Below are 27,902 nucleotides of genomic sequence, written 5' to 3' on the forward strand. Positions count from 1 at the left end.
CTATATATGATTATAATTAAAGAAAATTCATTATTAAAATAAAGATAAATATTGAAATAAATTCCCGTGAGACGTTATGAATCTAAATGATTCATTGTCGTCCGGAGGCATTCACAAAAAGTTACAAACCAAATGTGTATAACCCTCACCTGAACATGGGGTGGCGCTAATTACCATGTTTTTGAGCCATGGGAAACATTCCACATTCCTAGAGCTAAGACAGCCACTCCACAGGAAAACCAATACAGTGTAAACATTATAAATGGCAGCCTTGAAAATTCCTGCTAATGTCACTGCTAGTGGAAGGGCATCCACAAGACGTAGCTATGAGAACCCTGATGGAAGGTATTTTGACTTCCTCTTCTATGCTGGCCAGATGTTGTGGAAAAGTTGTGAGAACCCACGCTTTACCCTCACATACACGACCGGCCAATCGACTCTGGTGAACCCATTTATATTGCTGGGTGGACAGAGGTGTGGGGGATTTAAGAAACGTTCGTCATTGTTAGCTGCCATACCGGGTGATTGAACGTGCATCCTCTGGAATGCAAGTCCAGTGTGCCAACCATTTCCCCAAGGCAGCATCCCAACATATACACTAATTTCTTCTCAAAGTTGTGGACGACAGGTGTGTGCTATACACCACTGTTAGCTTTCCTCAAAGTGATGCTCAATTTATCAACAACAGAGAGATCAAAAGAGATGAAGGGCTACTTCTAGATTTGAAGCTTTTGTGACTGCAAGGATTCATATTCTTAGGTTTTTTCGGTAAAGCCACCTGAAGACGGAAGCTTGTGTTGCCTCCGAAACGTCGTGATTTTTATTTTATTTTACTTTTATTAATTTTAATGTTTTACCTACGTGACTTTACCGAAAAAAACCTAAGAATATGAAGGGCTACTTTTACGTTGCAAATGGGGATTTGAGCTCAACAAATCACTGGAATTTGAAGTCATGGCTGTAGATTCTCATAGACTCAAAAAATGTGCTTCCTTTGTCAATACATGTTTAGGAAGAACAAGTGGCCTTTGCTATTAATGTCAGGTAGAAGTCAAGTCAAAGTTATTTATTAGACCAGGTGAAAACTCAAGAAAACAGGATAGAGAGTCAGATTTGCAAGAGTGGCCTAGAATACCAAATGACAAATTGAAACATTACAGCAAAGAAGCAAAAATAATTAGGTATACTGTACGCTTAAAATGACTTCATTCATTAGCAACACTGTAACAACAGCGCTTATAAACAGGGAACAATTATAGGCATTCATATGCTTATGACAACAAGAAAAATCATGCGCCCACTTTAATTATTTAATACTTACCAACAAGTTTATCCTCAGAAGTATTTTTTTTATTAATGCGTAGAACTGGCTATGAAAAATGTATCAGAAACATTCATTATCAGAATACATGTGGGTGGCATATGGCGTTATCACCACGTGAGAAGGCCTATGCATTTTATCATTTTTCGTGATTATTGTCAAGTGTTGGACAACCGTTTGACCAATATGCCCAGTATTCTCTATGGCAATCCCCTAGTATCAACACAACTCAATAATAACATTTCATTTATAATGGATCATCTTAACAGGAGTGATCCCGACCTCAAGTTACAGATAGACAGATGGACGTAACTAATACATTAATGCTTTCAACCTCAGTTGGAAAGGGTAAAATTTATTATGGCAAATTTGGAGGCGAGATTCTGGCTACTTTTCTTTGTCCTTTGCTGCTTTTCGGGAAATCAATGCAATCAGATGCAGAAATTTGGGTGTCACTGGTTTCTCTGGGAAGATGCTTGCAAAACCCCGGGCCACAGGTGCTGGCTCAGCATTTTTGTTTTGGTCTTTTGACAGCAGCTTCCTGAGACACACACAGACAGATGCACGCAATCACATTCTGTCCTGCCATTCGAAAGAAGAATAGTCACATGATGCAGTAGAACTCCTCTCTGATTCAAAACACCTGAGAAAGCTGTAGGGTCGGTGAAAACTGCTATTATTGGCAGCACTATGCTCAGTTTCACACGTAGGCTTTCGCGACCAGTATTATTATGATGAACAGCACTATGCTCTTGATTATCCGAAATTAATAATGAATATTTTCCGTGGATAAGTGGAATAAATTCATGGATAACACAGTTGACTATTGGGTCCACGATGTTTGACCCCACCTCGCCGCAGATAAGAGGAGCTCTATTATATATTTAGCGAGGTTTAGGTTAAACATAAATTGCAATCTAAAAATAATGACTAATTGATCTAAAATGTAATTATATTTCTCATTACTGTCAACTGGGCTGCCAATCATAATTTTAGGCAAACACATACGGTATTCTGATCATTATGACCACTAAAATCATCGTCTTCAACTATTATTCGACTGGTGCTGCATTTTAAACAAAGACACATCATCTTCTTGGTTCTTTCGGTAAAGTCACGTAGAAGGGAAATAATAAAATAATAAAAATAAAACATAATAAGATATTTTTATTATTTCCCTTCTACGTGACTTTACCGAAAGAACCAAGAAGATGAATCCCTGCAGTCACGAAAGCTTTAAATCGAAAAAGACACATCAGTTTAACCTGGCCAGCACAACTCTTAAGCGTAGAACAGACAGACGGCAGTACATCTGTGAGTGTGTAGAGGCAAGCTTGGATGACCGCCCACATACTTGGCTTTCTTGCGAAGCAGCTTCTCCGACTCGGGGTAGATGCGTAAGATGTCATTTAAGTCTCTCTTATCCAGGATGAAGAGGTTTGCGAATCCGTGCGCCATCACGTTAGCTGTGCGGCGGTTCCCACCTCCAACCGCCAGAAGGCTGCAAAGCCACACGCAGCGTAATTATAGCGATTCAAGAGGGAGACAGAGTGCGTGAACCCAGATATGCATCCTCAGCCCCACAGTGACGCTGATTCTACTCTGCAGTGTGTAAATAAAAATTAATCCGTAAAAACAAAGTTTTTCACTATAAATCCTTTATATGCGTGGCATCGGTTTTATTTTATTATTCATTTCTGTTTTTCTTGAGTAAGAGTTTCATTTTTTATCACATTGGTATTTTAAATTAAAAATGAAAATGTTTTTTTCCTAAAAAGTGGAAAATTTGGGAATTTTTTTTTCACGAAAATAAATTGTCACGCACAACGAGTCTGTGTGCAAAATGTCAGCTCGATTGGATCACGGGAAGTGGGTTAAAAAACGACCGAAAGATTTGCACGGTCGTAAGCGCGCAAGCAAGCAAGCAAGTGAACTTAATATAAAGGATTTAAAAACACGCAGAAAATGTTTGTGTTGCCCAATAATAAAGACAAAATAGTTGTGTCTGTCCGAGATCGCTCACGCGTTTTATTCATGGTTTGGTTATCTTGAATACTCATGGTGCAGTCACATTTGGTGATGCTTAATTTTCACTCGGTCATGTATAGAAATTCTACGTTTTTCTTTACGTCACATTATTGTACAGTTTTATAATTTGTATAGAGGAAACTGCAATTTGAGACTGAGATCAAAGGTAAATATTCACGAATAGGTTTCAGCATTATTACCCTGGAAACATTAGGTTTCCATTACGGTTGTGTTGGCAAGTCGTGCACATATATCCAATTCTTTAATTTTACCTTGGGCAGGTAAGCCAAATATGGTATGTCTTCAATTTAGCTTTTAACCCCAAAAAAGTGTACATTGAAATGTAAAGAGAAAAGCTCCAGGGTTTATTTCCTCGCTGAATATTTACTGGTTCGCTGGTCGACTGGAGTAGGCACATTACAAGTAACCATCGCCATAGCAAGTGGTATACTGGATGTGGTGAGCCTGGTGTAAAAATATTTTCAGAGTCACAGACCTGGAACAGCACATATCACAAATTAACGTGCCATACTGTATAGTCTTTTAGAGCATTGGGCCAAGATAGGATTAATTACTTAGTGGAACCCTTAAGTGGCTTAAGAAATCCTCTTACAATTTTTTACCTGATTTCTCCGAACACGGAGCCGGCTCGTAGTGTGACGAACACGATCTTGTTATCAGGCCCTCCAACCACCTGCACCTCTCCTGCCTTGATGATGTACATCTCTCTCCCAAGCTCGCCCTGTGCACATACATTCACATTCATAGATAAAGACAAAGATCTCCCCTCCCCCCCCCCCATGGCCTTAACAAACTGTTGGGGCAAGTTGTGTTGGCGAGCACCTGTGAAAGCCAGAATGGTGGCCAACACCACTCCCGGCCGTTTTTGTTTCCCCAGTGCAAATGTTTATAAACTGCACCATGTACTAATTTCGAAGTGCTAGCGGAGATCCAGGACCGGTTCAGATATTCGTCACCCAACTCAGTTCACTGGGTTTATAGCACAGTGCACTAACCACTGCATTGAATTCACACACGTGCATGACACACAATCACATGCACACCCAGGCACATGTTTATAAACGTACGTATTGGGAACACAGAGTGACAAAGAGAATGGAACAAAAGCTTAAAAATATACAAAGTGGCACAGCGAGATGCATGCCTGGAATAACAATGACAGACACAAACAGGAATGTACAGAGGACACATGCAACTCATAGACATCGCATTTATTGTCAAAAAACATTTAATAAAATTAAGCGGGCTTCAGCAGGATGCTTCACTTGAAGGGATGATGGCCAGAGGTCAAAACTATTGATGGAGTCGCAGAGAAAGAAGAGAACGCAACTGAGATTGAGTGATAGCATCATCACGTGTGCAAGTGATCGGTGAATTGTTGCATCACAAGACTGAAAGACGTATGCATATTGAACTTCTTTTGCACCGTACATAGCCAACCGTACTAATCAGAGGTGCGGGCGAAGGCCTTCATCCAGCAGTAGAATGATCATGGCTGATGATGAATATGATAAGTCCAAAGTTTGCTAAGTGTTTTGTAAATACTGTTAGTGAGCAGCTCCACCAAAGTTAACCACGTTCAACGTATGTTCTTGTCGACGCAGCTTGACCACTGCAAACATGAGATATATCGGATACCAAGTAGATACTGATATATAAAAAAAACAAATGTCGTACCTTCTTGCAGACAAAATCTCCGGGCAAGTAGACCACAGACTTGAGCCTGAGCAGCATGTCAAATATCATCTGCCGGTCACAGCCCTTGGGACAGCAGGCAATCGGTGCTTGTGAACGCGTGTGTCACACACGCACACACGCACAGGTGTGTATACACAGTGATTGTACAGGGGATGCGCTCACAGGCCGCGGTTTCAGCGTGTGCTTCAATTCACACCACGCTTTTAACCTCACAGCAATCTACTTTCACTTGTCTTGAATATCAACAGCGCATTGTTGCTATAATGCGGGATGCAGCACACGGTAAAACTAAATGTATGTACAATTGTGTGAAAGCTTAGAATGCGACCCGCTGTGCTTATTCGCGAATCTTAACAATTGCAGTGTCGGAATGTGTACCTGGCAACGAAAGTGCTGAGCATTGCGTCGAGGCGTTAGCGGGACACCTCGCACGGGGTTCAGAATGTCAACCACAGGTGCACGATTCCGTATCGGCACACCTGGGGGACTGCGTTAGCGCGTAGTGTGATGTGGCAATGCGGGAAGTCCTGTGGGGAGACGCTGACAATTGGGTGAATCACCTTGAAGAGGGCCACCTTGCTGACGATGGTGTAGTTGACGTCGATAGCGATCTCCAGCCTCATCTTGGTGGGCAGCTTTTCGAGGAGCTCGGATTCGTCTGCACACCAGTGCAACATCGGTTACGTTCCTAACAGCGTGTTTCAGCCGCACCGAACCTCACAAAAATAATATTCAGGGCCTACCTTGGCTCCTCCCACCCTCAACCAGTATATATACAAATACTGTGTTCTTGGAATTTCTCTCAATTGATACAGCAATCGTGCTGTGACGGTTCCATCTGAAGATGGAAGCTTGTGTTGCCTCCGAAACGTCGTGATTTTTATTTAATTTTTATTTTACTTTTATTAATTAAATTTTTTTATCTACGTGACTTTACCGAAAAAACCTAAGAATATGAATCCTTGCAGTCACGAAAGCTTCAAATCTAGAATCGGTTACGTTGTTGTTGCTGTTGTTGTTGTTGTGAGTAGAGCTCCTCAAATGTAATGAGCACTAATCACTCCTCCCCATTGGGATGTTAGGACTCATATTCTTTGGGTCTTTCAGTCAAGTCACGTAGATAGAAAAAATAATAACAATAAAATAATACAAATAATAAATGAGAATAAAGTGAGCAAAAATATTTATTATTATTTATTATTATTTTTTTATTCACTTTATTTGAATTATTTTGTATTGTTATTATTCTATCTACGTCAATTTACCGAAAGACCCAACGAATATAAATTATCGCAGACACGAAAGCTTTAAGCCACGTTCGGACTCGCTGAAGGCGGCACAATTTTTCTGCTGAAGTCCTGGCAATTGATGCCCGTCGACCATTTCATACATTGTGTGCCCAAGATAATGTCAAGCTGTTTAGTGCATCCATGGAGGGGGGGGGGAGGGGTACCATGTGAGAGGGAGGCACAATCATCCCCCCCCCCCCCCAGCAATGATAAACGCTTCACGTAAAATGCTCACTAGTTGGGGGGGAGGAGGGGGGGCAGCTGCCGGGCACAAGACTCGGTCCAGGGGAAGCAATTGCCCCTCCTTCACCCACTGTGAGCATGTCCCTCACGTTTAATCACGTGGGCCAGTGAGCGTAGATGATACACGCCCGGAGGGAGACCTTGGGTGTTCAAGCCTCAGTACGCGAGCCTTTTTTCATGCTTCCACGTTTGCCCATATACATTCAACGATCAATTTGGTTGAAATACCTTTCATGCATATATTAATTGGTAAACACGTTGGCGGGGAGAGGAGAAGAAATGGGCAGATGTACGGTGGGTGGGAATAATGGGCATAACACAAGTACTCACATGTTTCTGCATAAAAGGCTTCAAGAGTGGCTTAACATAAATGCTGGTATTTAATTAGTGGAAATGCATGCCAATTAAAATTAGTTTTGCATGCCTTTTTTTCTGTACGTAATGTCAAGAGCGGATTGGTCATCAGTGCAATACATTTTTAACACGGTCATCTGGCTTCCATTGTTGCTGTCGACCTCCAAATTTACAACGACACTTCATTTCAATTGTCCTGTGCAGCTGTGGGCTCAGCTGAGGTCAGCTTGGCGTGAAATGAGTTCATGAAAAGGCAGAAGGCGACTGAGTGTGGCGATTTGCTGCTCCAACCTTGTCCACTCAGGTAAGAACGTACTTGCATTGCCTTCCAAAAAGTCTCTTAAGACATCGTGAATAACCTGGAGTAGAGGTCACGAGTTGTCTGTGGCGTTATTATTTTAATATTATATGTAGGTGTACAGCCCCTTTCGTCAATCCACCGCTAAATGAGGTCCTCTCCACGCCATGCGGATTGTGATGGTTATTTGACCATACTTCACCACGCTGGTCGTTGCAGATTGTGAATACAGGGAGTATAGATGTTGGAGCACGGTACAGTAGAGCAATGGATTATTCTTTGGTTCTTTCGGTAAAGTCACGTATAAAGATAAAATAATAAATTAAATAATAGCACACGACGTTTCGATTGCAACACAAGCAATCATCATCAGATATAATGAAATAGCAACATAAAATGTAACCAGAAAACTATAGACAGACATATAAGCGTACTTTACTACGCGTCTCTTCGTACTCATTGACATGTAAATTTTTTCTCTAACCCCTCCCTCTCTCTGCCTCTGCCCCCCTCTGTCTATTTAAGGCCACCCCACAGAGACGATCACCCCTCTCTGTACCTGTGTTGCTCTCTCTCTGTGTATCTTGGTGATGTCTGTCTGCTTATATGTCTGTCTATAGTTTTCTGGTTAGATTTTATGTTGCTATTTCATTATACCTGATGATGATTGCTTGTGTTGCAATCGAAACGTCGTATGCTATTATTTAATTTATTATTTTATCTTTATACGTGACTTTACCGAAAGAACCAAAGAATAATTCCTGCAGTCACGAAAGCTCCAAAATTAAGATAGAGCAATGGATGTTTGCCGCACTGCCTCTGCTGTAGTTTGATATATCAAGTCACAATTTCACTTGTTTCATTTAAATGCAGAAATTCCTGAAAATGAATCGAACTAATGAAGAGTGTTGGATTATACGAACAGGTCTGACAATATCATCTCTTGCTGGGCAAATTGTGAAAATGCTTTACATGTAAATGAGCCACAATCATCTTTAAACACGTCAGGCCACATGCATAAGTGGTCTATTACATTCGCTTGTGGGGACCTCAGAAACCAATGTACTGCTCTTTTTGTGACAAAAAATTGTTGAGGAATCTGCGGATGTTGAGCATTGATGCCAGGTGGGCCCCTGTAATCTAGCAAGGGTTGTTGGATCACAGATGTGTTTGAAACTCCCAAACCTGTTGGGCTGCAAGGTGGCCATGAATTGCCAGTTCAGAAAGTGGGTTCATGAACTTTACTGTATGGGACGTTGAGTTTTTTTTATTTTCCTCAACAGTCTAGTTCTCTTTCATATGAAAAACACTGCTTTAAATTGAATAATACAAACAATTATGGATATAATCAATCAAACAGATACATCTATAGATAAATAAATGGTGGGGTGTGGTGACTTACCCAGCATGCCCTGGGAGGCCCAGGTGTACTCGTACCACATGCGTACTCGGTTCTGCACGGCGCGCGAGATGTGGTATGTGTCCATGTAGCTCAGCGTGTTGTCCATGCACGCGCGGTAGTAATTCTGCCCCGCTGTTGCGGCACCGATCACATCGCGCATCTGCGGCATAGGCCACGCGCCGATTGCTCGCAATGCAGCGGACAGCACGCTGGGACAGCTGCATGGCATTCACGCAAAGCTTGCTTCGGGGTAAGCGTTCTCATGGGGTGAGATTAAGGAACGGTGAGCTGTGCGTGCAGAGAGCATTTTACCTGCCGTGCAACTCGTATTGTCATTAAGCACGCTAAATAATGCCTTCCGATTTGGTCTCTTTCTACGTGAGAAAATACAAGTGATTTTTTTCTACACAAGCCATCAGCCGCACGGTTTTCTGGAAATGCATCTTTGCAGCATTGGTTCAACACAAGCAAATTCTGAACTGGTTTTGACATTCAATGTGTCATCAGCAGTCAGATTTGCTTGCCCCAGTGCAGATGAACTGCCCAATGATTATAAGCGAGGATCCATTTTGTAAGAAATTGGTCCGTATTCAAGGCAAGGCTATATACGTATCATATTGTCATTATATTGAAACTTTCAAACACCACAAAGTGTACGTATACTGCGTTTTCAGCTTCTATTCTAGGCACAACTATAAATGGCGAATTAGCTTTGTTTTCATGGGTTTAGTCATGAGGGGGTTGTCGAAGGCTAGAGCACACTACACACAGGAGACGATTATGCAGTTGACTAGACAAACGTAGGGGATAATATGGCAAAGAGAAGGTAAAGGCTATGCACAAACATGTGAAAGAATAAATCAATGGAATAACCACTACGTATGTCTCGCAGTTCATTAACACAGTACACAGTTGTTACTTTAAGTCCAACGTCGCGCAGTTTCATGGCACACAACGCAAGGTAAAACAATTTGTATGCTTAGTGCTTAAGTCGAAACATTTTTTCTGCCTAATATATTTCAGAGCGGTCTCCGATTAGCAGGGATGGCTACGTACGGTGCTAAAGAAGTTGAACATACATACATATGGAAGAGAATGAAGGAAAAAAGGGGTATTGCTGCATGGCATTATATCGGCAAATTAAACGTGTACGTTTGCTGCAGAAGTCATCACATTCGACCAAAAAAAAATGACGGCAGTGATGTAAGTTATCTGAGAGTTTTCTTATATTTCGATTTAAAGCGTTCGTGACTGCAGGGATTCATCTTCTTGGTTCTTTCGGTAAAGTCACGTAGAAGGGAAGTAATAAAATAATAAAAATAAAACATAATAAAATAATTCTCACGACGTTTCGGCCACAACGCAAGTAGCCGTCCTCAGGTGAAACCAGGTCTGTCGAGGCGACAGCGTCTGAATGAAACAGCACACGTGCTTGGAGCATATATATAAGCTGGGTTGGAAGGGGGGGGGGCGCCTTGACAAAATAATTTGCAAGCACGGTGCTGTTTCATTCAGACGCTGTCGCCTCGACAGACCTGGTTTCACCTGAGGACGGCTACTTGCGTTGTGGCCGAAACGTCGTGAGAATTATTTTAATTGTTTTATTTTTATTATTTTATTACTTCCCTTCTACGTGACTTTACCGAAAGAACCAAGAAGAGTTTTCTTATAGTTTCGCAATAATAACAGTGAATTTTCGTGGTTCAGTGTATCGCATACGTGCAGTGAGCAGAGTTCATCATGCTAAGGGTGGTGTAAGTTTGCCATGGCGATGCTGTGCAGTGTTTGGAAAAGTGACGGTGAACAAATGTAGGCAACAACAGCGCATGCGATGACTTTGCGTATTCTGTACACGATTTGAGTCGTAATGCCATGGGATTTAGCCGATACCTGTCCAATCAATATGGAGACGACAAAGACGCCCAAGAAGTAGTTAGACAGCTGTAACACGATCTCTATCAAGTTGCTGGGCTCGGGTATGCCCCCGATGGTGATGAGAGTTTTCACAGCCCAGTAATAGCAGCGGATATACCTGGACAGGGAAGCCAGTGATGCAGTCAACGCGGCCCCTTAAAGGGATAGCCCATATCCCACTGGCTGTTCCACGTTTAAAACCAGATTTCCCTTGCCATGTGTTGGCTGAGAGATTGTACGTTTTCACGCTTGTCCGCAGAGATTCCAGCGGCTGACGTGGCCAACACTGCGGGTGTATTTACGAAGAATAAACCAAAAAATTAACCCGTAAAAACAAAGTTTTTCACTATAAATCCTTTATATGCGTGGCGGCTAGAGTCCTCTCGTCCTCTGCCTTGAGATGGCTGCCACCTATGGGTCAGATGATTGCCTGCCACCATTAAGCAATTGGTAATTACATATAATTTTTTTTCCTAAAATGTTGAAAATTTTGGAAAAAAATTTCACGAAAATAAATTGTCACGCACAACGAGTCTGTGTGCAAAATGTCAGCTCGATAGGATCACGGGAAGTGGGTTAAAAAACGACCGAAAGATTTGCACGGTCGTAAGCGCGCAAGCAAGCAAGTGAACTTAATATAAAGGATTTAAAAAACCGTGTCGTCTGTTTCACAGTGGACGTTTATAGATCTTGCGATGTTACGTGGTAAACAGAGTCGGCCAACACTCAGCATTGTTATATCCTGGCCATTTCACAGCCCCGCACCTACAACACCTGCTAAGCCCTGGTGGTCACTCTATCAAGTACTAAGGGCTGCTTAGCTTGATACATTTGACAACATTGTTGGATTCATGGTGATTCTGTCATGGCGTTAATGGGGTAGTCCCGAGTTTATACAGTGCTAGAGAGGGCTGCCCAGTCGAAGCTGAGTGGCCCACAACTGCGTTCAGAGCGAGAGCCAATGCAGACTGTATGTGGGTCTGTCCGCAAGCAGGGACATGGAGCTTAAGCCGTCCTCTGAGGACAGCTCACAATCTGATAATGTCTCGTAGCCCACTATCATGGGGAGGGGGCAGCAATGAGGAACCTTGAACTTTGAACCTAGGTATTTAAGAGTCAAGTTATGGTATCACAAGCGGGTTGTCTGTCAGCGGCAGCCTTCCAACTGCAGCCATGGCATCGCAAAAAGATGTAATCTTTTCACAAAATAGTATACCGGTCTGACCTACACTTACACCAATTACCCCAGCAGTTTTTCAAGGTAAAACTAATAAAATAATTTCTCAAAACAAATCCCATGCCCTGACCTCCTAAACTGTGTGAAATGTTAGTCTTCTGTAGATAACAATATTAAATGATTTCACCGGGGTTATGATTGAACACGTAGCAGTAAGTCATAATGTTTGAGCGAAAAAAAGGCAATGAAATACAATATATGAACTCTGTAAAGGAAGGTCCAGAGTTTGCTTGTTTAAACTGCTGGATAATATCTGTTTGCAAAACCAATATGCCATTAGGTTAAACATATTTGTACTTAACATTTGAAAACATTGAACAGGATTCTGCCTAAGTATGAATTTACAATGAAATATGTTTGGTTCATGACATGAGTTTTCCAAATTAATTCACATTGCTGGTCTAGAATCAGGAGCACCAACTTGACCTTGTCGAGATTTTATATCTGTGTAGTATATGCTGCAGCAAATTGTCTTTTCGTTGTGACGTAATAAAGTCACTCTACCCGGGGATTAAAAGATCAATCGTCTTGATTATGGTAACTAGGCCACCGCAGTGATGAATGAATGAACAATCAATTTTGTACCCTCCTGTTAATCGTTCTTGCCCATTACTCAGTGTGCATTAAGCTAATTTCGGCACTTTTAAGAAACAAACTAATTGTGGAGTTTATAAATTACCAATCATCATCATCAGCAGCAGCAAATGAATATGCTCTGCTGGATTAAGTCAGGGCGCCATGGTAGTTATATGTTAACTACCTCGCCTGGTATACAGGAGATCGTGGGTTCGATTTAGACCCCGACGTCTATACATTTGGAGTTGCCATGTTCTTCCCGTGGTCACGTGGGTCCTCCGGGTTTTACGTCCAGATTTAGAAACATGCGTTTAGAGTATTTGGCTGCTATACATTTCCACATGATAAGCCACTTCGTTGAGCTGTCATTTGTGGTCAGTCGCTTCTGAAAAAAAGCTACCAAGCTCAGTGGACTTGACCTGGTAAATAAAAAATAGTTTAGTTTTATTTGCATTTTTTCGAAATTTGCTTACATTTCCTAGACTTGCACTATCATCGTGTGTTTGTTGTTGTTGTAACGTTCTGACCCGCCCTTATCTGTACAAAAATAGCTTCATTGCTCATCGGATTCTTCCAGCATAAATAAATATTCTGATTCTGATAACTTCTGCACATTTATCCGATATACCACTCCAACTCTTAGGTGGCCAACACGATGCATGGCGTGCACCTTTGGCTGGCAAATCACCCTCGGTCTCGACCGTTTGTCATTATTCCCTTTTAACGACGTGTCCTGTCCAGGCCTAGGGCTGCATTTAAAGGAGGGGCGAACGAGACATTCGTTCAGGGCCTAAAACTCCCAAAGGACCAAACTAAAATAATGCATGTCATGGATTGGGGGAGTGTGTGCATGTGGTGAGGTGAGGGGAGGAGGGGAGGGGGGCAGCCAGTTTCTTCTCTGTGTACCGGGGAGAGAAAATACACCTAAATCCAGCCCTGCACAAGCCTACTTACTTTTCTTAAGTTAATATTATTTCCCGACTTTGCGTTTATTTCTGGGATCTGATCCACGTGTTTTCCATTTTCTGTCTCGCGGTGTAATTCCGAACGTGCATCTCCTTAGGCTTCCCTGCAACATTTAAACTTCTGTTCCGTTTTTTTTCACTTACCCTTGTCTGTGATCTATAGCAGGCAATATGCACTGACTGAAAACCGCATTTATTCAGTCTATTTGTATACTCGTCTGAGGTGAAAAAAGGAAGAAAATGGCAAGATCAAAGCATCAGTGGCGGCTCGTCAATAGAGGGCGCAGGGGCGCCGCCCCCATCAATATTCAAGAAATATACATATGCAAAATTTATATAAAAATACATAAATAAAATATTTTTTTCATACGATGTGCCGGCTGGTAGTAAGAAAAGCATCAGCATTTAATAAAAACTGGCTTTAATCGGTCAACTATTTTCTATGTTTTTCAATGTGTTTCATGCGGGGCGCCGGACAAATGGATGTCTATGTGAGACTTTACATTTTCGGACAGCATGTGACCTGAAGCTGGTCTCTAATTGGTTTCTTAAAGATTCTCCTCGGGGCGCAAGTCGTTGCGTCCCTGGCCAATCAGAATTGGATACATGTTATTTTATCCAATCTGATTGGTTCTCGTCACCTGTCATTCAAATTTACGCTGTAGGCCACTACTGCGAGTGCGAAGGCGACACCACTTTGACACTTGCTAGGCTGATCAAATTTTTTGTGTAAACAATGGCAGCAGTTCATCCAAATTCTGTAATTTATTTACAAAAAAACCCTTTCACAAGGCTTTCGCTGGAAGAAATAAAAAAGATAAAGGATCTCGGACCGGACCAACCCGATTTACAAATCCAGCAGCAGGCCAGTGACAGAGGACGAAGCTACACACGAAGCTTCACCCGCGCTTGTTATGAGAAACGGAGGTGGCTGGCTGGATGTGATGTTAGCAATTCTCTTTTTTGTTTTCCCTGTCTTTTATTTCAAAGTGTCGGCACTGAAGTTTTGTGGACAACGACGGGGGTAAGAGACCTCAAACATCTCTCTGACAAATGCAAACGTCATGAAAGTAGCCGCAGCCATATTGATAATAGCATGAAACTAACGTTTTTATGTTCAAGTAAGAAACATGCTTTTTGGTACTTTGGTCTGAAATGTATATAAAAGAGAAACATTTATGTTCAAGTAGGAAACATGCTTTTTGGTACTTTGGTCTGAAATGTATATAAAAGAGAAACATTTATGTTCAAGTAGGAAACATGCTTTTTGGTACTTCTTTTGGTCTGAAATGTAAATAAAGATCATCAAAATTTATATTCAAGTAGTCAAAATGGTTTTTGGTACTGCTTTATATTTATTTGCCCCCCTCAATAAAATAAAAAAAATGCGCCCCCCCAAAAATAAATATCACCAGCCGCCACTGCAAAGCATCATGCTTTTTAGAAAAAGCCAACAAAAATTTGTCTTTCATAAAAAAAAGCACTTGAATCGAATTTGAACCAGAAAAATACGTCCAAGTGTTCTTTGATTATATTAAAATATTTGAATCAGAATTAAAATAAAAGGTTTAAGAAACATTACAAATAAAAATCCACGAATAGAGCAGTGCAATGCATATAACCAATACCTCTTATGTTGTATGTATGTACCTGGGCTGTGTGTCCCAGGCTGCTCAACATGCATTTTAAGTTTTGTTTACAGACAAAAAATTCATTAAAATGTCTGATTCAGAGTACTCTGGCATCATCACTGCAGTAGCATGTCTAGAGTGCTCCAGACTGTGACATTAATTGCATGTTCAAAGTTAACATGGCTTCAAACTCGCGCAGAATAGTCTGGGACACACAGCCCAGGTAACGTGTTTACAAGATGAGAGCTGTTTTGTGTCCTGTGCGACACCTTCTTTGAAGCCAAAAAGAAAAAGAAAAAACAAGAGAAGGTAACAAAAAGTGTACCTGTCCCAGGAGGGAGGACAAGATGAAGGCTCCAATAAAGTAATTGAACATCTGCAAGATCCACTCGAGTTCGTTGGTAGGGTAGGGCAGGTCCCCAATCACCATCAGCGACCTCTCCGCGTAAAAAAAGCATCGCAGGTAGCTGCGGCAGGCGGACGGACACCACAGGGTCACACACACGCGCGCGATCGCTCCACGCCTGCACTGCGCGCAAGCCTTTTGGCATCCACCGTCGCCTGGATTGTCACGTGTACAGAGGAGGTGCTCTCCTGTGGCACCCAAAAAAAAAAACTGTCAAACTGCACAGACTTGAAAGTGTGTCTCAAAAGGCGTACCTCTGTGAAAAAAATCCACCCAAAAAAAAATCCGTGGATGATCAGAGGGATCATAAAAAAGATCACGTGGAGATATTCACGGTTGCGCTGTGTGTCTATCTCGTGTGTTTTTGGGTTGCGTCTCATGTTGTTCAGAACTGAATTTCAGTTGCTGAAGTAGCTCCGAGCATCGTGGATTTATACGTCGGACATCGTGTCGAACAGCACGCGGTACAAGTCAAAAATACATGGGAAAGGATAGCAAAATAACTTAAATATGTATTTATTTTCAGATTATATGTCACGATCATTCTTTGGTAGTTTACTTTTTGTGAAGTGTGTTGACCTGCGATGACTCTTTTAACAAGCAGTCGGGAATAGACCAAAGGGTTGCCACATCTCTTGTTTTTTTCCAATGATTGTACTTATTTTGAGGTAGCTGTGCTGCAAAATCTCTTAACTGCAGATTTGTATCAGTTGTCTAATAATACACCACCCATCAATCAGCTCACATGCAATTTTCTCCTCTTCTGGTAAAGTGGGACTTTCATTTTTCCCCGATAGGTCCCAGTTTTTTGTATCTCAGAGGTGGCAACCCTATTTTGGCCACTAACCTGTAGCCCTTGCCATTGTACACCCAACGGGTGCTGCCCAGTCCCTCCATATCGGAGACGAAGTAGTAAAAGCAGGCGTTGAGGTGTAAACTGAAGAGCAGGTACCCTGTAGTCCGGATCACTCTAGAACAAACATAAGCACGAGCACGCACACATGATCAAAACAGTCTGATGGTAAAGGTATGTCCCTTAAATGTCTTGCCGACCCTACAACTGGCAGAAGGAACTCCACAAGAGGGGGCTCCAGAGAGCCTACTCTAAAATGTGTTTTGGCCTACTTTTCCATACTGGGCAAACGTCTCGGAAGAGGTGAGAATTCCCACACATTCTACCTCACCGCATGCAATCTGCTGTTTGACTTGCTGTGGTGTAGCCGTTTATACCAGGGAGTGGACAGAGGAAAGTGGAGTTAAGAAACCTGCCCATAGTTCAACTGCTGGGTTGGGGGACTGAACTGATAAACTCAGGAAAGCACGTTCAGTGTTTTAACTCTTACATCATAGCAGCGTCCCGTTTGAAAAAAAAGATTACAAATACGTCAGTAAAGTTTAAATATCGAGTGTAAATAAGTATAACCCGTAAAAACAAAGTTTTTCACTATAAATCCTTTATATGCGTGGCGGCTAGAGTCCTCTCGTCCTCTGGCTTGAGATGGCTGTCACCTATGGGTCAGATGAATGGCTGCCACCATTAAGCAATTGGTAATTAAATATAATTTATTTTTTCTTAAAAAGTGTAAAATTTAGGAAAATTTTTTTCACGAAAATACATTGTCACGCACAACGAGTCTGTGTGCAAAATGTCAGCTCGATTGGATCACGGGAAGTGGGTTAAAAAACTACCGAAAAATGTGCACGGTCGTAAGCGCACAAGCAAGCAAGCAAGTGAACTTAATATAAAGGATTTAAAAACACCTAGAAAATGTTGTGTTGCCCAATAATAAAGACAAAATAGTTGTGTCTGTCCGAAATCGCTCACGCGTTTTATTCATGGTTTGGTTATCTTCAATACTCATCGTGCAGTCACATTTGGTGATGCTTAAAATAATTTTCACTCGGTCATGTATAGAAATTCTACGTTTTTCTTTACGTCACATTATAGTACAGTTTTATAATTTGTATAGAGGAAACTGCAATTTGAGACTGAGATCAAAGGTAAATATTCACGAATAGGTTTCAGCATTATTACCCTGGAAACATTAGGTTTCCATTACGGTTGTGTTGGCAAGTCGTGCAAAATGTCAGCTCGATTAGATCACGGGAAGTGGGTTAAAAAACGACCGAAAGATTTGCACGGTCGTAAGCAAGCAAGCAAGCACGCAGGCAAGCAAGCACGCAAGCGAACTTAATATAAAGGATTTAAAAAGTGAACGTGTTGCAGAATGTTTACCTGTAAATGTATGCCTTGTCCATGATGCCTTCCAACCGATCGTTGAACTCAAAGAATGCATTGTACTGCGAAATAAAATATAAAACAGGCTCTTATATTGCAAATCGATTAATTCGTTCATTGCAAATGAATTGCAAGCATATAGACCAAACCTGTACTGTATGATACAGACAATGCGTTTTTTTTCCCATCAGGACATCGATTGGATTGAAGAAAGAAAAATAAATGAATGGTAAAGGAAGGTGGTGTCACAGTGCAGTGGTTAGAGCACGGCGCTACGAAGCCACGGGGGGACATCAGTGACGAGGGCTATCTGAACCGATGATCGACCATTACCCCTCTCACTTCACCAACCCCGTATTTACCAGCGCGGTTATCATCATTTCGTGTTCATCGTCCCAAAAATAGAGCGGCGATGACTAATCGACAGCCGTGCACGGCTCCTCGAACGCACGACGCTTGGAGCAGACGGACGAAGCACCGTCTGCTCCCCTGTCGTGCTCGCTGCCCGGTCGAGATGGGCCCCAATTTTCGAGGGTTTGCTTTGCAGCAGCCGAAGCAAGTGCGGTGGAGTATTTGCCAAACAAATCGCGCGACCGACAAGGCCCTTGCTGAGGCCTTCAAGTGACATCGGTTTGCGCTCGCGTTGAAAGCGGGGGAACTTCGTTAAAGCTGGGCTCTCATCGCTCACCCTGACCACTCTGGGCGCAGACTTAGAAGTTGCCATTCAGTTGCCATGCCTCAGATCAATGGTGAGTGGGCTATGAACTGAACTAAAACTGAACAATTTGTTTTATTTTACCAGCTAAGGCCCACTACTGAGTTATCTCGCTTTTTTTCAGTAGCGACCTGGCTACAGATGCTCGCTCAACGAAGTGGCTTATCGCGTGGAAATGTATAGCAGCCAAATACTCTAAACACACGTTGATTCTAAATGTGGAGGTATAACCCGGAGGACCTGGAGAAAAATCCACGCGATCACAGGGAGAACATGCAAACTCCAAATATACAGGCGTTCAGGGTCGGGCTCGAACCCACGACCTCCTGTTAACCAGGTGAGGTAGTTAACATCTCATCACCGTGGCACCCCAATGAACCGGTGATGGGCTCCCTTCTTCAACCAAGTTGCATCGAGTAGCACGGTGGGATATCACCAAACAACCCCTCATGGCTGACACCTTTGTCCAGCAGTGGATTGCCAAGCGGCTGGTACATGTTACATGTTAGTTACATTATTCTTATCGCAGCAGAACATTGGTTATTTTGCACAGCTAAAACACATATGTATAGTCGTGTCACAAAACACGACAGAGTAGCTTCAAGCTATTTTTTTTCTGCTGCTGATAATTAATGCTCGACAAACATTCTCTGAGGCTGTGCGAATCACATTCTTACCATCCTATGGTGTTCTTGTCTCAGTGCTCCTTTTAAATGGACTTTGTTGATCCTATTGGTCCATTGGGCAAATAAGAGCTACTGCGACATAGTCACTGCCAATAAAAAAATATCTTTGCCAAAATTCTATCAAAATTGACGGGCAGCCACCATGTATACAGGTTCACAAATAGTAAATCACATTTTCTGTTTGGCTTTCTCGAGTAGAGAGTGTCGATTGCTATATTTCCAGATTATATATTGTAATTTGCAAGTATATGTTTTACATTTGGCAAATGTAGACCATGATGCAGGCACACATAGTCCACTGTTTGAACGGTGAGTGTTCACGGTTAATGCGTGTGCAGCAGCATTAACTAGGGCGGCCGTGGGACCGAACTGTGAACGTCTGCAACAAGTGGCAACCGCTCGACCGCTCGGCCATGGAAAACACTCACCTTGATTAGGCGAGGCAGACGGAACATGGCAGAAGGCCCAAACTTGAGGTACAAAATGTCCAGAGGCAGCAGAGAGAGCAGGTCTGACTGCACGGCAGACATGTTTCATGTTACACAGGCAGGACTGCACACTCGGCAGATTGTTTAAGACCACATTTGGCAAGTCACCTGGACACGATGCGATTTTCAGGCGGATGATAGAAGGGTCTGTCTGCTTTGATGTTGTGGGAATAGTGCTTGATTGCAGAACATCTGAGTAAATTATAGGCTGCCTGAGCAGGGCTCAGATACAACGATGAAGATGATTAGACCTGTTACAAAGATTGCACCTTTTTAACAAGCAAATTGTGGACTCTGACGAGAGTCGATTTTCCCTGATGCAGTCAGCCGTAATGTGTAGTGTTCAGAGCGGCGAGCCTGGGTGCTCATGCCATGTGCTGTGGGTCACTTTGACTTACGGTACCTTGAATTTTTCTGAACGGAAATAGAACTTTGATGTCTCTTTCTTGTCTGTCTGTAAAAGTAAATACATAAGTTAGTTTAACACGTAGGCTTTCGTGACCAATATTATCCATAACAATATTGGAAACATGGCAATTCGTTACTCGCACAACACAACGACGTGTTGGAGAGTAAAAGTAAAATGGTAAATGTAGTGGGTTTACTCTCCAACACACCGGTGTGCTGTACTCGTAACGAATTGGCATGTTTTGTTTACGTGACAAACATTACTAATTAGCTCTCTCGGGTGGTGGCGAGTTTACATTTACGCAATCTAACCCAAAAACCTCTTATGAGTAAATACGTGATTATTATTTTAAATGACAAAGTTATTGCTGAAAAACGTTTGCCAAACAAATTTAACAAAAATGTTGTTCAATATTTTTTTAATAACAAAAAATAGACTTTACATCCCAATTTAATCATTTGTTGAGTTATCCACATCTGAAAACCAGGACCTGAGTCGAGTCATCTCACTGCTGTTTCAATTCTTTGGGTTTTTTTTTCTTCCACATTTCTATTTGTCGTGTGCCAGTGCACTCACGATAATGTCCCCGTGGTTGATGAACTGGAGTCGACGCTGCATGACCAGGATGTCTAACAGGTAGATGGCGTCGCACGTGTAATCACCGATGTACCAGAAGGACATGGTGTTGGACGTGTGCACGGGGAATGACAACCTGAGCGGCAGGAGCCAGCAGCTCCATTGGAATGCCAGCATCACCAGCGCCAGCCATATCAAGTATATCCTGTCTGCAGTACAAAAGTAAAGTATTACATGAGGCACACACCGTACACGATGCAAATAGCGATTTTGTCAGTCCACCGGGGGGGTGGGCTGAAAGCCTCTCCACAGCTTGAAAGTCTTGGGTGGGGTGGTTTGTTTTGATCTTACTTTGCCACAATAAGGAGACAATATGCTTCCGCTTACCGTCGTGTTCTTTGTTATAATTTAGTTTGGTACCTTTAGTCTCCACGACGATGCCAATCATTCACCCGTGCTATATTCTTCACAACGTTGGTCTGTGCTTGTCGGTGAAAGGCTTCGGATATCATTCGCGACTTATGCTGGCTGTGACCGGGAATCACATTCAGGAGGCCAAGTTCAAGGAGCGATAAGCTTACCACTGCACCACCACTCTCCACCTACTGTACATATTGAAGAAGGTGGCTGAGTCATCGTAAGATTTAAAGGGATACAGTTTTAACACCCTAATATGAGACAGTCTCGCCTTTGGGAAAGGTCAGCAGGCTAATTATTAGATGGGGACAATATAAGGGGGGGGGGGGGCTAAGCCTTTACAATTAACGTAACACAATTGGGTCTGTCAATCCCGTGTCTGTCTCTGTCACATCCTATCTGCCTGGAAGCCCTTCATTTGACATGGTATAGGGCGAGCAGGGTCTATGATGGTTTATTACAAAACTGTCGTCTCTTCCCACTGGCGACCTTACTTACTCCTCAGGTGAACAGTCCCACACCTTGTCACCGTCCTCACCCAGGATGTGACAGATCACCGTCGTGCATGTGAGCAATGCGCCGTTACCTGCGCATGGATCAATGGTTTCTGGCAGCTTCATTTTCTTGATCTTATCCATCCAGGGCCTCCGCTTGAACCGACAGCAAAGCATTTGACATTCGTGTTGTTCAGTGGCGGCCTCCACTTCGGCTTGCGGAGTTGTTTCCTCCTTTTTCTCCTCTCCCTTCACTGGTGGAGGTGGTGGTGCTTTACCTGGAGGCTTCTTTATAGGTGCTGCAGGGTTTGAGGGTGGAAAAGATGGATGAGACACAAACTTCATCTGAGGCTGACTTTTTTTTTTTTTGGCCACGGCTTAATTTTTCATGAAATAATTTCCAGAGTACTCCAACCCCCAAACCCTGCTCCAATTGACAGCAGGCAGATGTGGGCGTGAAATAAAGTGCCAATTCCATCTATTCTTTGGGTTTTCATGTTTGAGTTCTACTTTTCACTGATCTGTGCAGCTCCCATAGATAACAGATCCCAAAGGTTATTGTGTCAATTACAATCACTGTAATCACCATACATAGAAATGTTTCGCAACATCAATGGAAATTTATGGTCAGATCTTGAAGGATAAAATGTCACAAAGTGCAAATCACATTTTTTTTTCTGCTTGAAGGGAAACACATGTTACGTTGTAATAACTGTTGAAAACAAATTATCACCAGAAGGAATGTCTGCTGGCTTGCTTAAAAAATGAGAATCAAAGAATGCTTCAACCATTATTAAAGAAGACACTAACAAGTAAGCTTCATGATGTTGCCCACACACCTCCGATTAGCACGGCTGGCTACGTACGGTGCTGAAAGAAATGTAACATATACACATACACTTTAGTATATATAAACAAAATGATTATAAATTATATCACAATAAGAATACATGCAGCAATAATAATGTAAAACCTTTGTAAATACACTTCCGGATGATAGCCTCCCCACACCATGTGAGTCATGGCGGTTTCTTGGACGTTCGTTACTTTGGGCATTTTCTAGTTGGCAAAGCAGAGGCCCAAGACCAGGTTGAGATATCCCTCGCCACTGCTGTTATTCATGGTCAGGAATAAAACTCAGGTCAGCGGGTTCACAGTGCAGTGTGCAAACCACCGCAACACCAGCACTCCTCACAATGCATGCAGCATGAAAATTAAACATTTGAAATCGTTTTGTTCTTCACAAGGACACGAGGTGCAATTGCATCTCGCGAGAGCGATGGCAGTGGCTTGGGGAGGCCTTCATCCAGCAGTGGATTGACCATGGCTGATGATGGTGAATGGTATCTCTACGAACACGGTTCAGGGCTGGGCTCTGGCGAGGAGGCATCTGGGTCCATGATGTAGTCCTTCATAGTCTCCGTGCGGAGTCGAAAACGCTCCACCAGATCTCGAATGTGCATCTCCGTCTCTAGGTTGAGTTGCAAAGTTGAGGAATCTGCCAACCTCTTATCAGCAACCTCCTTGTCATTCCTTTAGGAACAAAAAGACAAAGATCCCCTGTATAGCCTTTAACAGGCTGTAAGCGCACATCTATGAAGGCCGGCACAGCACCAGGTACTCATTTGAGGCTGAGTCGACCTAGGGGGGGGCCATAACCTGTTCAGATAATCGTCACTAGTGTTGGCCGTGAGCGGGAATCGAACTCGGGTCGTCGGGTTCATAGCGCGCACACACACACGTGCAGTGGTGTGCTGGCCCATTGGAAGCTGAGCAATTTATTTTTATTAAGATATGGACAAACTGTAGAAATGTAGTAAGATGGCAGAATGAGAGAATATACAGATAATGAGAGAGATGCAGTTAAATGAGACATTTCGACAGGAGACAACAAAGAATTTAGGTGAGAAAAGAGATATGCCAACAAGATAGGTATGAGAGAGATGAATTCGCTTTGTTCTTGCATGTTAGGATTTGAATTTGAATTGATATTAGATTCAACCCAATTCTCTCACGAATCCAGAGCGCCTAGAACTATTCAGGGGCCCTAAGTGTTTGCTTAAGTTGCTTATGCCCAGCGCCACGCCACTCTACGCATGCACTCTTGTGTTCACCTTAGGGTTTGTTTGGCCGCTATTCTCAGGCATGATGTGGTCACCACGTAGGGGCACGCGACTCACTTCACAACTAGTTTGGCATTGGATCATCTTAGCTGGAGAGAAAATGTGTGAAGCGAGGCTAACCTTACGAAAAATAACACTCACAACTTTTTTACATGAGTGTATTATTATATCTACTCTATTATCTACGTATATCTTTTGGAGGGCAATATGTGTTATGGCAGTGCATACATTTTTTATGCCAGAAATGTTTCTCAGAAGCTAGTGTTCGTGACAACAATTGAACATCTATAGAAAATGGCAATTTACACCATGCACAAATATGGTACTCGACAAAAATGAAACATAAACTGCTTCAAACATGGGACAATGCTTTGCTTGACAACGAAGCACATGCATTTCAGAATAATAATAAATGTACGTATGTGAAAAGGTTGTGTTTGTGAAAATATATTAAAAAAATTACAGTTACATTGACGCTGCACACGATCGGGGTGGTTAACTGGTCAGGGTAGACACGTGAGGGTTGGATGTGCGAAGTATTGCATTGTCTAGGTCAGGGGTCGGGAACCTTTTTGACTGGGAGAGCCATAAAAGCCAAATATTTCTAAATATATTTCATTGAGAGCCATATAGTATTTTTAACGTATAATAAATTAAATATGTCTTACTTCTAATGCGACTTCTGGTGCTGCATGGTTTTGCTGATGGCCTTGTAGTCTGGTTCATACGTGGTGAGGTTGAGCTTCATGCAGGCGTGACCCGTGAACTTTATCTTCAAAACTAATTTCTGTTTACTTTAAAATGACACGGTCTTATTAAGCAATATCACAAGTATTTTAAAATCATTTCCAAACAGATTTTTTTTATTTTTTATTATTATTTTTTTCAACTCAAAATTGTCTGGGAGCCATATGCCGTCACTGGAAGAGCCATTTATGGCTCGCGAGCCATAGGTTCCCGACCACTGGTCTAGGTGCTCAACATCTCGAGGATTTTGTGACCAATCTTTTTTTTTGAGAGTGCAGGCAATGCCGTGGTGAGCAGCGACTGGAGGTGAGCGGCGAGCCAACTTCTTGTTGCTGAATACCTTGCATCGTCCGTCTGCTGTCGGGCATCTCCTGGCGTGGCTGCACTTGAAGGCAGCGGCTCAGGAGGGTCAGGGGCCTCCACAGCCCTGGGACCTGGGCCTTCAGTTGATTGCTTTGACTGGGCCTGAGCATCACTGGGCTGGCCTAAGATAAATGTAGAACAAAACTTCGGTTACGCTACTACGATTGCATGTTTTTTTTTCTTTTTGCAAAAAGTATTTTATTCAACAAACGATTCAGGTACACGCAAAGGGCATGTGTGGGAATTGACACTGGTATAGACACAATAACTGTATGTTTTTTTTGTGGGTGTGGTGTAGATAGCTCTCTGGTGTGGTTTGGGGTTATTTGGGATGATGTCTGACGTTTCGCTTCACATCTTGGGAGCTTTCTTCAGGAACTGAACTGAAGAAGTTCTCTGCACGTTTGTCTCTACATGCAGGCATCTTCTTCAGGAACCGAGCTTTAATAGTTCAGCTCTTGAAGAAGCTTCCATGAAGGAAAATTAAGGAAATGGCTGCACACAAGATGCTCACATTTGATAAGCCAGAGTAAAGCTCGTTTTGGAATACTCTATTGCAAGTTGGGTCACTTTAAAGGCAGCACTTTATATTGCCAATTGTGGAATCTGGAATGTAACTTCATTTTTAACGGGGCTAAGTAGCATGTTTTGGGCACATTTCTGTGGGAATAAAATGAGCCAATAATGTTGTTTGCCTTGAATGAAAGTGTCCCGCACCGCTTTGAGCGAACGCTTCAGCATCACAAAGAAGGCTTTGAAGCTACAGAGGTCTGTGTAGCCCCTTTCAAACTGATGAATAAATACGGAACAGTGCAGCAATATCCCCTACTTTAAATGGAATGTGGGGAGGAGATTTGTCTTCAAGAGGTGTTCTGTGTGCAGAGGACTTTTGAAGCAAAATCAAAACGAGAGAAGGGATAAAAACACTTACACTTTGATTCGGGCGTAGGATTTGCATTTGAGTTCGGTGACTTTTTTCCATACGCATTAATGAGAAGCATACAACACAGCGATCAGTTGGATATATATTAAAACAAACATTGAGCTTACAATGAAAGCATATGATGTGCAATAAACAAATGAAAACATGTTTTTAATTTCGTTGCAACCATTTGAAGAGCAATCGACAGTGTCAAATAAAATTATTTGACAGAGTACAGCGTCATCACGCAAAAGCAATACAAAAGTCCATGATTAAAAACGAATAAAACACAATCGCAGCCCTTTATCAAACCCCTACTGGATGAAGGCCTCCCCATGCTGCGTCAGTAATAGGGGTTGTTGGAGCGTATTCACCACACTGCTCAGTGCGGATCGGTGACTGGGTGTTGGATCCTGAATCTTGTTCATCCACAGTATCACTCGCCACTTATATTTAGCCGTGGCCATTCGCCGGACTAAGCTCTCCGGGATTCTGCTGCAGGTGTGTTAACCACCTGCACAAGTAGGCGGTGACATGGTCGAGTACAGGGACTCGGCAATCTGCGGCGCCGGAATGGCACGCGGTTCTTTAAGGCACTACGGCTCTTGAAATATTTAGTTTTTATTTGACCGAATTCGAAAAAAAATGGCTCCTCTTGTTTTTATTGTTGTTGACTCCCTGACCTCGTAGAAGCACATTCACTACTTGTTCCAGTGGCCGCCTGATTATTACCACAGGTGTAATAACCACCACCATAATCATAAGCAACATATGCTTAGCAGTGGACCTTCAGGGTCCAAATGTACCAACTTAAGAATGTACCAGCAACTTACTAAATTGGGACTGTGCACAGCAATCATCACCTCCTGCTGGCAGACTAATGCCCCAGGTCACCCGAGCAAATTATAATATCATGTTTCCTTGAGCTATTCCCAGGTTAAAGCAAAATAAACCTGAAAAAGGTAAAAAACTGGCACAATCCCGTTATGACGCAGGGACATATAACGTAGTGGGAAACTGTTGAGCCACGTTATGGCGTTTCACAAGCTGACGGTGCTATGACCAGCCAGATAAATATATGGAGAACATGAATGTGTTTAATTGCACTCCAGCTTGCACCAAAAACAAATCGGAACGCTACGCATCTCAATGTGACGCGTAAATATATTAAACAGCAAATGCAACCATTGCCCTCAACATCAACGCCTGGTGGCTTTTGCAATCTACCTCAATCTACATTCCCATTAATTTAAAGATTCTTTAATAAACATCATTGTTAAATCTTCTTGGTTCTTTCGGTAAAGTCACGTAGAAGTGGAAATAATAAAATAATAAAAATAAAACATAATAAAATAATTCTCACGACGTTTCGGCCACAACGCAAGCAGCCGTAAACTCGACCTCTCCACCTGAGGTCGAGTTTACCCAAAGAACCAAGAAGATGAATCCCTGCAGTCACGAAAGCTTTAAATCGAAATCATTGTTAAAGTATAAGTATATTTAGTATACATCATTGCTCATGTTGGAAATACAGCTTAAGCACGTTCATCTGAAATTTGATAATTTATATATTATTATTATTCATACAATTTCTATGTGTGTCTTTGCAATCGTGCCATCGAAAGCCAGATATTCAGTGTGGAACTCACGCTTTGATCCTTGCCGCTGGCCTGGCTGGGCTGAGGTGTCCCCATCTGGTGTGAGGATTGGAGCAACCTTGCGAAGGCTTCTCCGGAGGCGGCGAAACATTCCGTCTACACGTCAACGCCAACAGACACGGGTCAACGAGTGGAGCATGGCGACTTAGTGACCATCAAGCTGATCCACGAGCATTTGTTTTGTGGACAAAGCTGCAGATGTTCTTGTTTGCTTTATTCACATCTCTTTGTACATCGTATCCATTGTTGTAAAATATTTCTCTTTCAGCGTTTGGAATCCATAACGGGATGTCTATAGACGTAGAAATAAGAGTACTATTCTTTTGCTCTTGAAATATAACACGGTGATGTTTTTTAACAAAGGAGGCTTTATGGACATGCCTCGCGAAGCTTACTGGAGTGGTCGTTTCTTGGAACGTGAAGGTTAAGCTATCTCCGTCCACGAGGTTCCGGTAACAATTCTGGAAGGCCACAGATTGGTATTGTAGTTCGACTCCTTCTGTCTGATGTAGACTTCTGGACACAGGTCTCCTGGTTTTTGGTGATAGCTGTTTTTGTCTCTAGCCGTGATCCCTTTGCAGTGGATCAGAGCCACTTTGGAAAGAGCTCAAGCACCCCGTCCTAGACTGTTCCCAAGAGACCACAAATCCTCTTTCACGGCAATCAGCCTAATTGTTCAGTA

At 42.5% G+C, this 27,902-nt stretch overlaps 1 protein-coding gene across 1 annotated transcript in view; it reads right to left on the reverse strand.

The window, feature by feature from the left end:
• Positions 1–820: 820 nt before the first annotated feature.
• Positions 821–27,902, reverse strand: part of LOC133350888 (cyclic nucleotide-gated cation channel beta-1-like) — a 59,694-nt gene continuing 32,612 nt past the window's right edge. Inside the window, exons 3-19 of the mRNA XM_061565718.1 lie at positions 27,212–27,316; positions 25,572–25,611; positions 24,618–24,762; positions 22,765–22,940; positions 21,500–21,706; positions 20,497–20,705; positions 19,915–19,965; positions 19,452–19,538; positions 17,620–17,684; positions 16,231–16,353; positions 15,303–15,444; positions 8,655–8,814; positions 5,629–5,726; positions 5,048–5,131; positions 3,973–4,091; positions 2,676–2,822; positions 821–1,862 (exon numbers count right to left, since the gene is read on the reverse strand). Coding sequence (XP_061421702.1) covers positions 1,709–1,862; positions 2,676–2,822; positions 3,973–4,091; positions 5,048–5,131; positions 5,629–5,726; positions 8,655–8,814; positions 15,303–15,444; positions 16,231–16,353; positions 17,620–17,684; positions 19,452–19,538; positions 19,915–19,965; positions 20,497–20,705; positions 21,500–21,706; positions 22,765–22,940; positions 24,618–24,762; positions 25,572–25,611; positions 27,212–27,316 — 2,112 coding nt within the window. The 3' untranslated portion in view covers positions 821–1,708. The remainder of the gene's footprint in view (positions 1,863–2,675; positions 2,823–3,972; positions 4,092–5,047; positions 5,132–5,628; positions 5,727–8,654; positions 8,815–15,302; positions 15,445–16,230; positions 16,354–17,619; positions 17,685–19,451; positions 19,539–19,914; positions 19,966–20,496; positions 20,706–21,499; positions 21,707–22,764; positions 22,941–24,617; positions 24,763–25,571; positions 25,612–27,211; positions 27,317–27,902) is intronic.

The sequence above is a fragment of the Lethenteron reissneri genome, chromosome 35 (genome assembly GCF_015708825.2).
Source record: "Lethenteron reissneri isolate LAM-NWPU_2019-01 chromosome 35, ASM1570882v1, whole genome shotgun sequence".
Taxonomy (NCBI): domain Eukaryota; kingdom Metazoa; phylum Chordata; class Hyperoartia; order Petromyzontiformes; family Petromyzontidae; genus Lethenteron; species Lethenteron reissneri.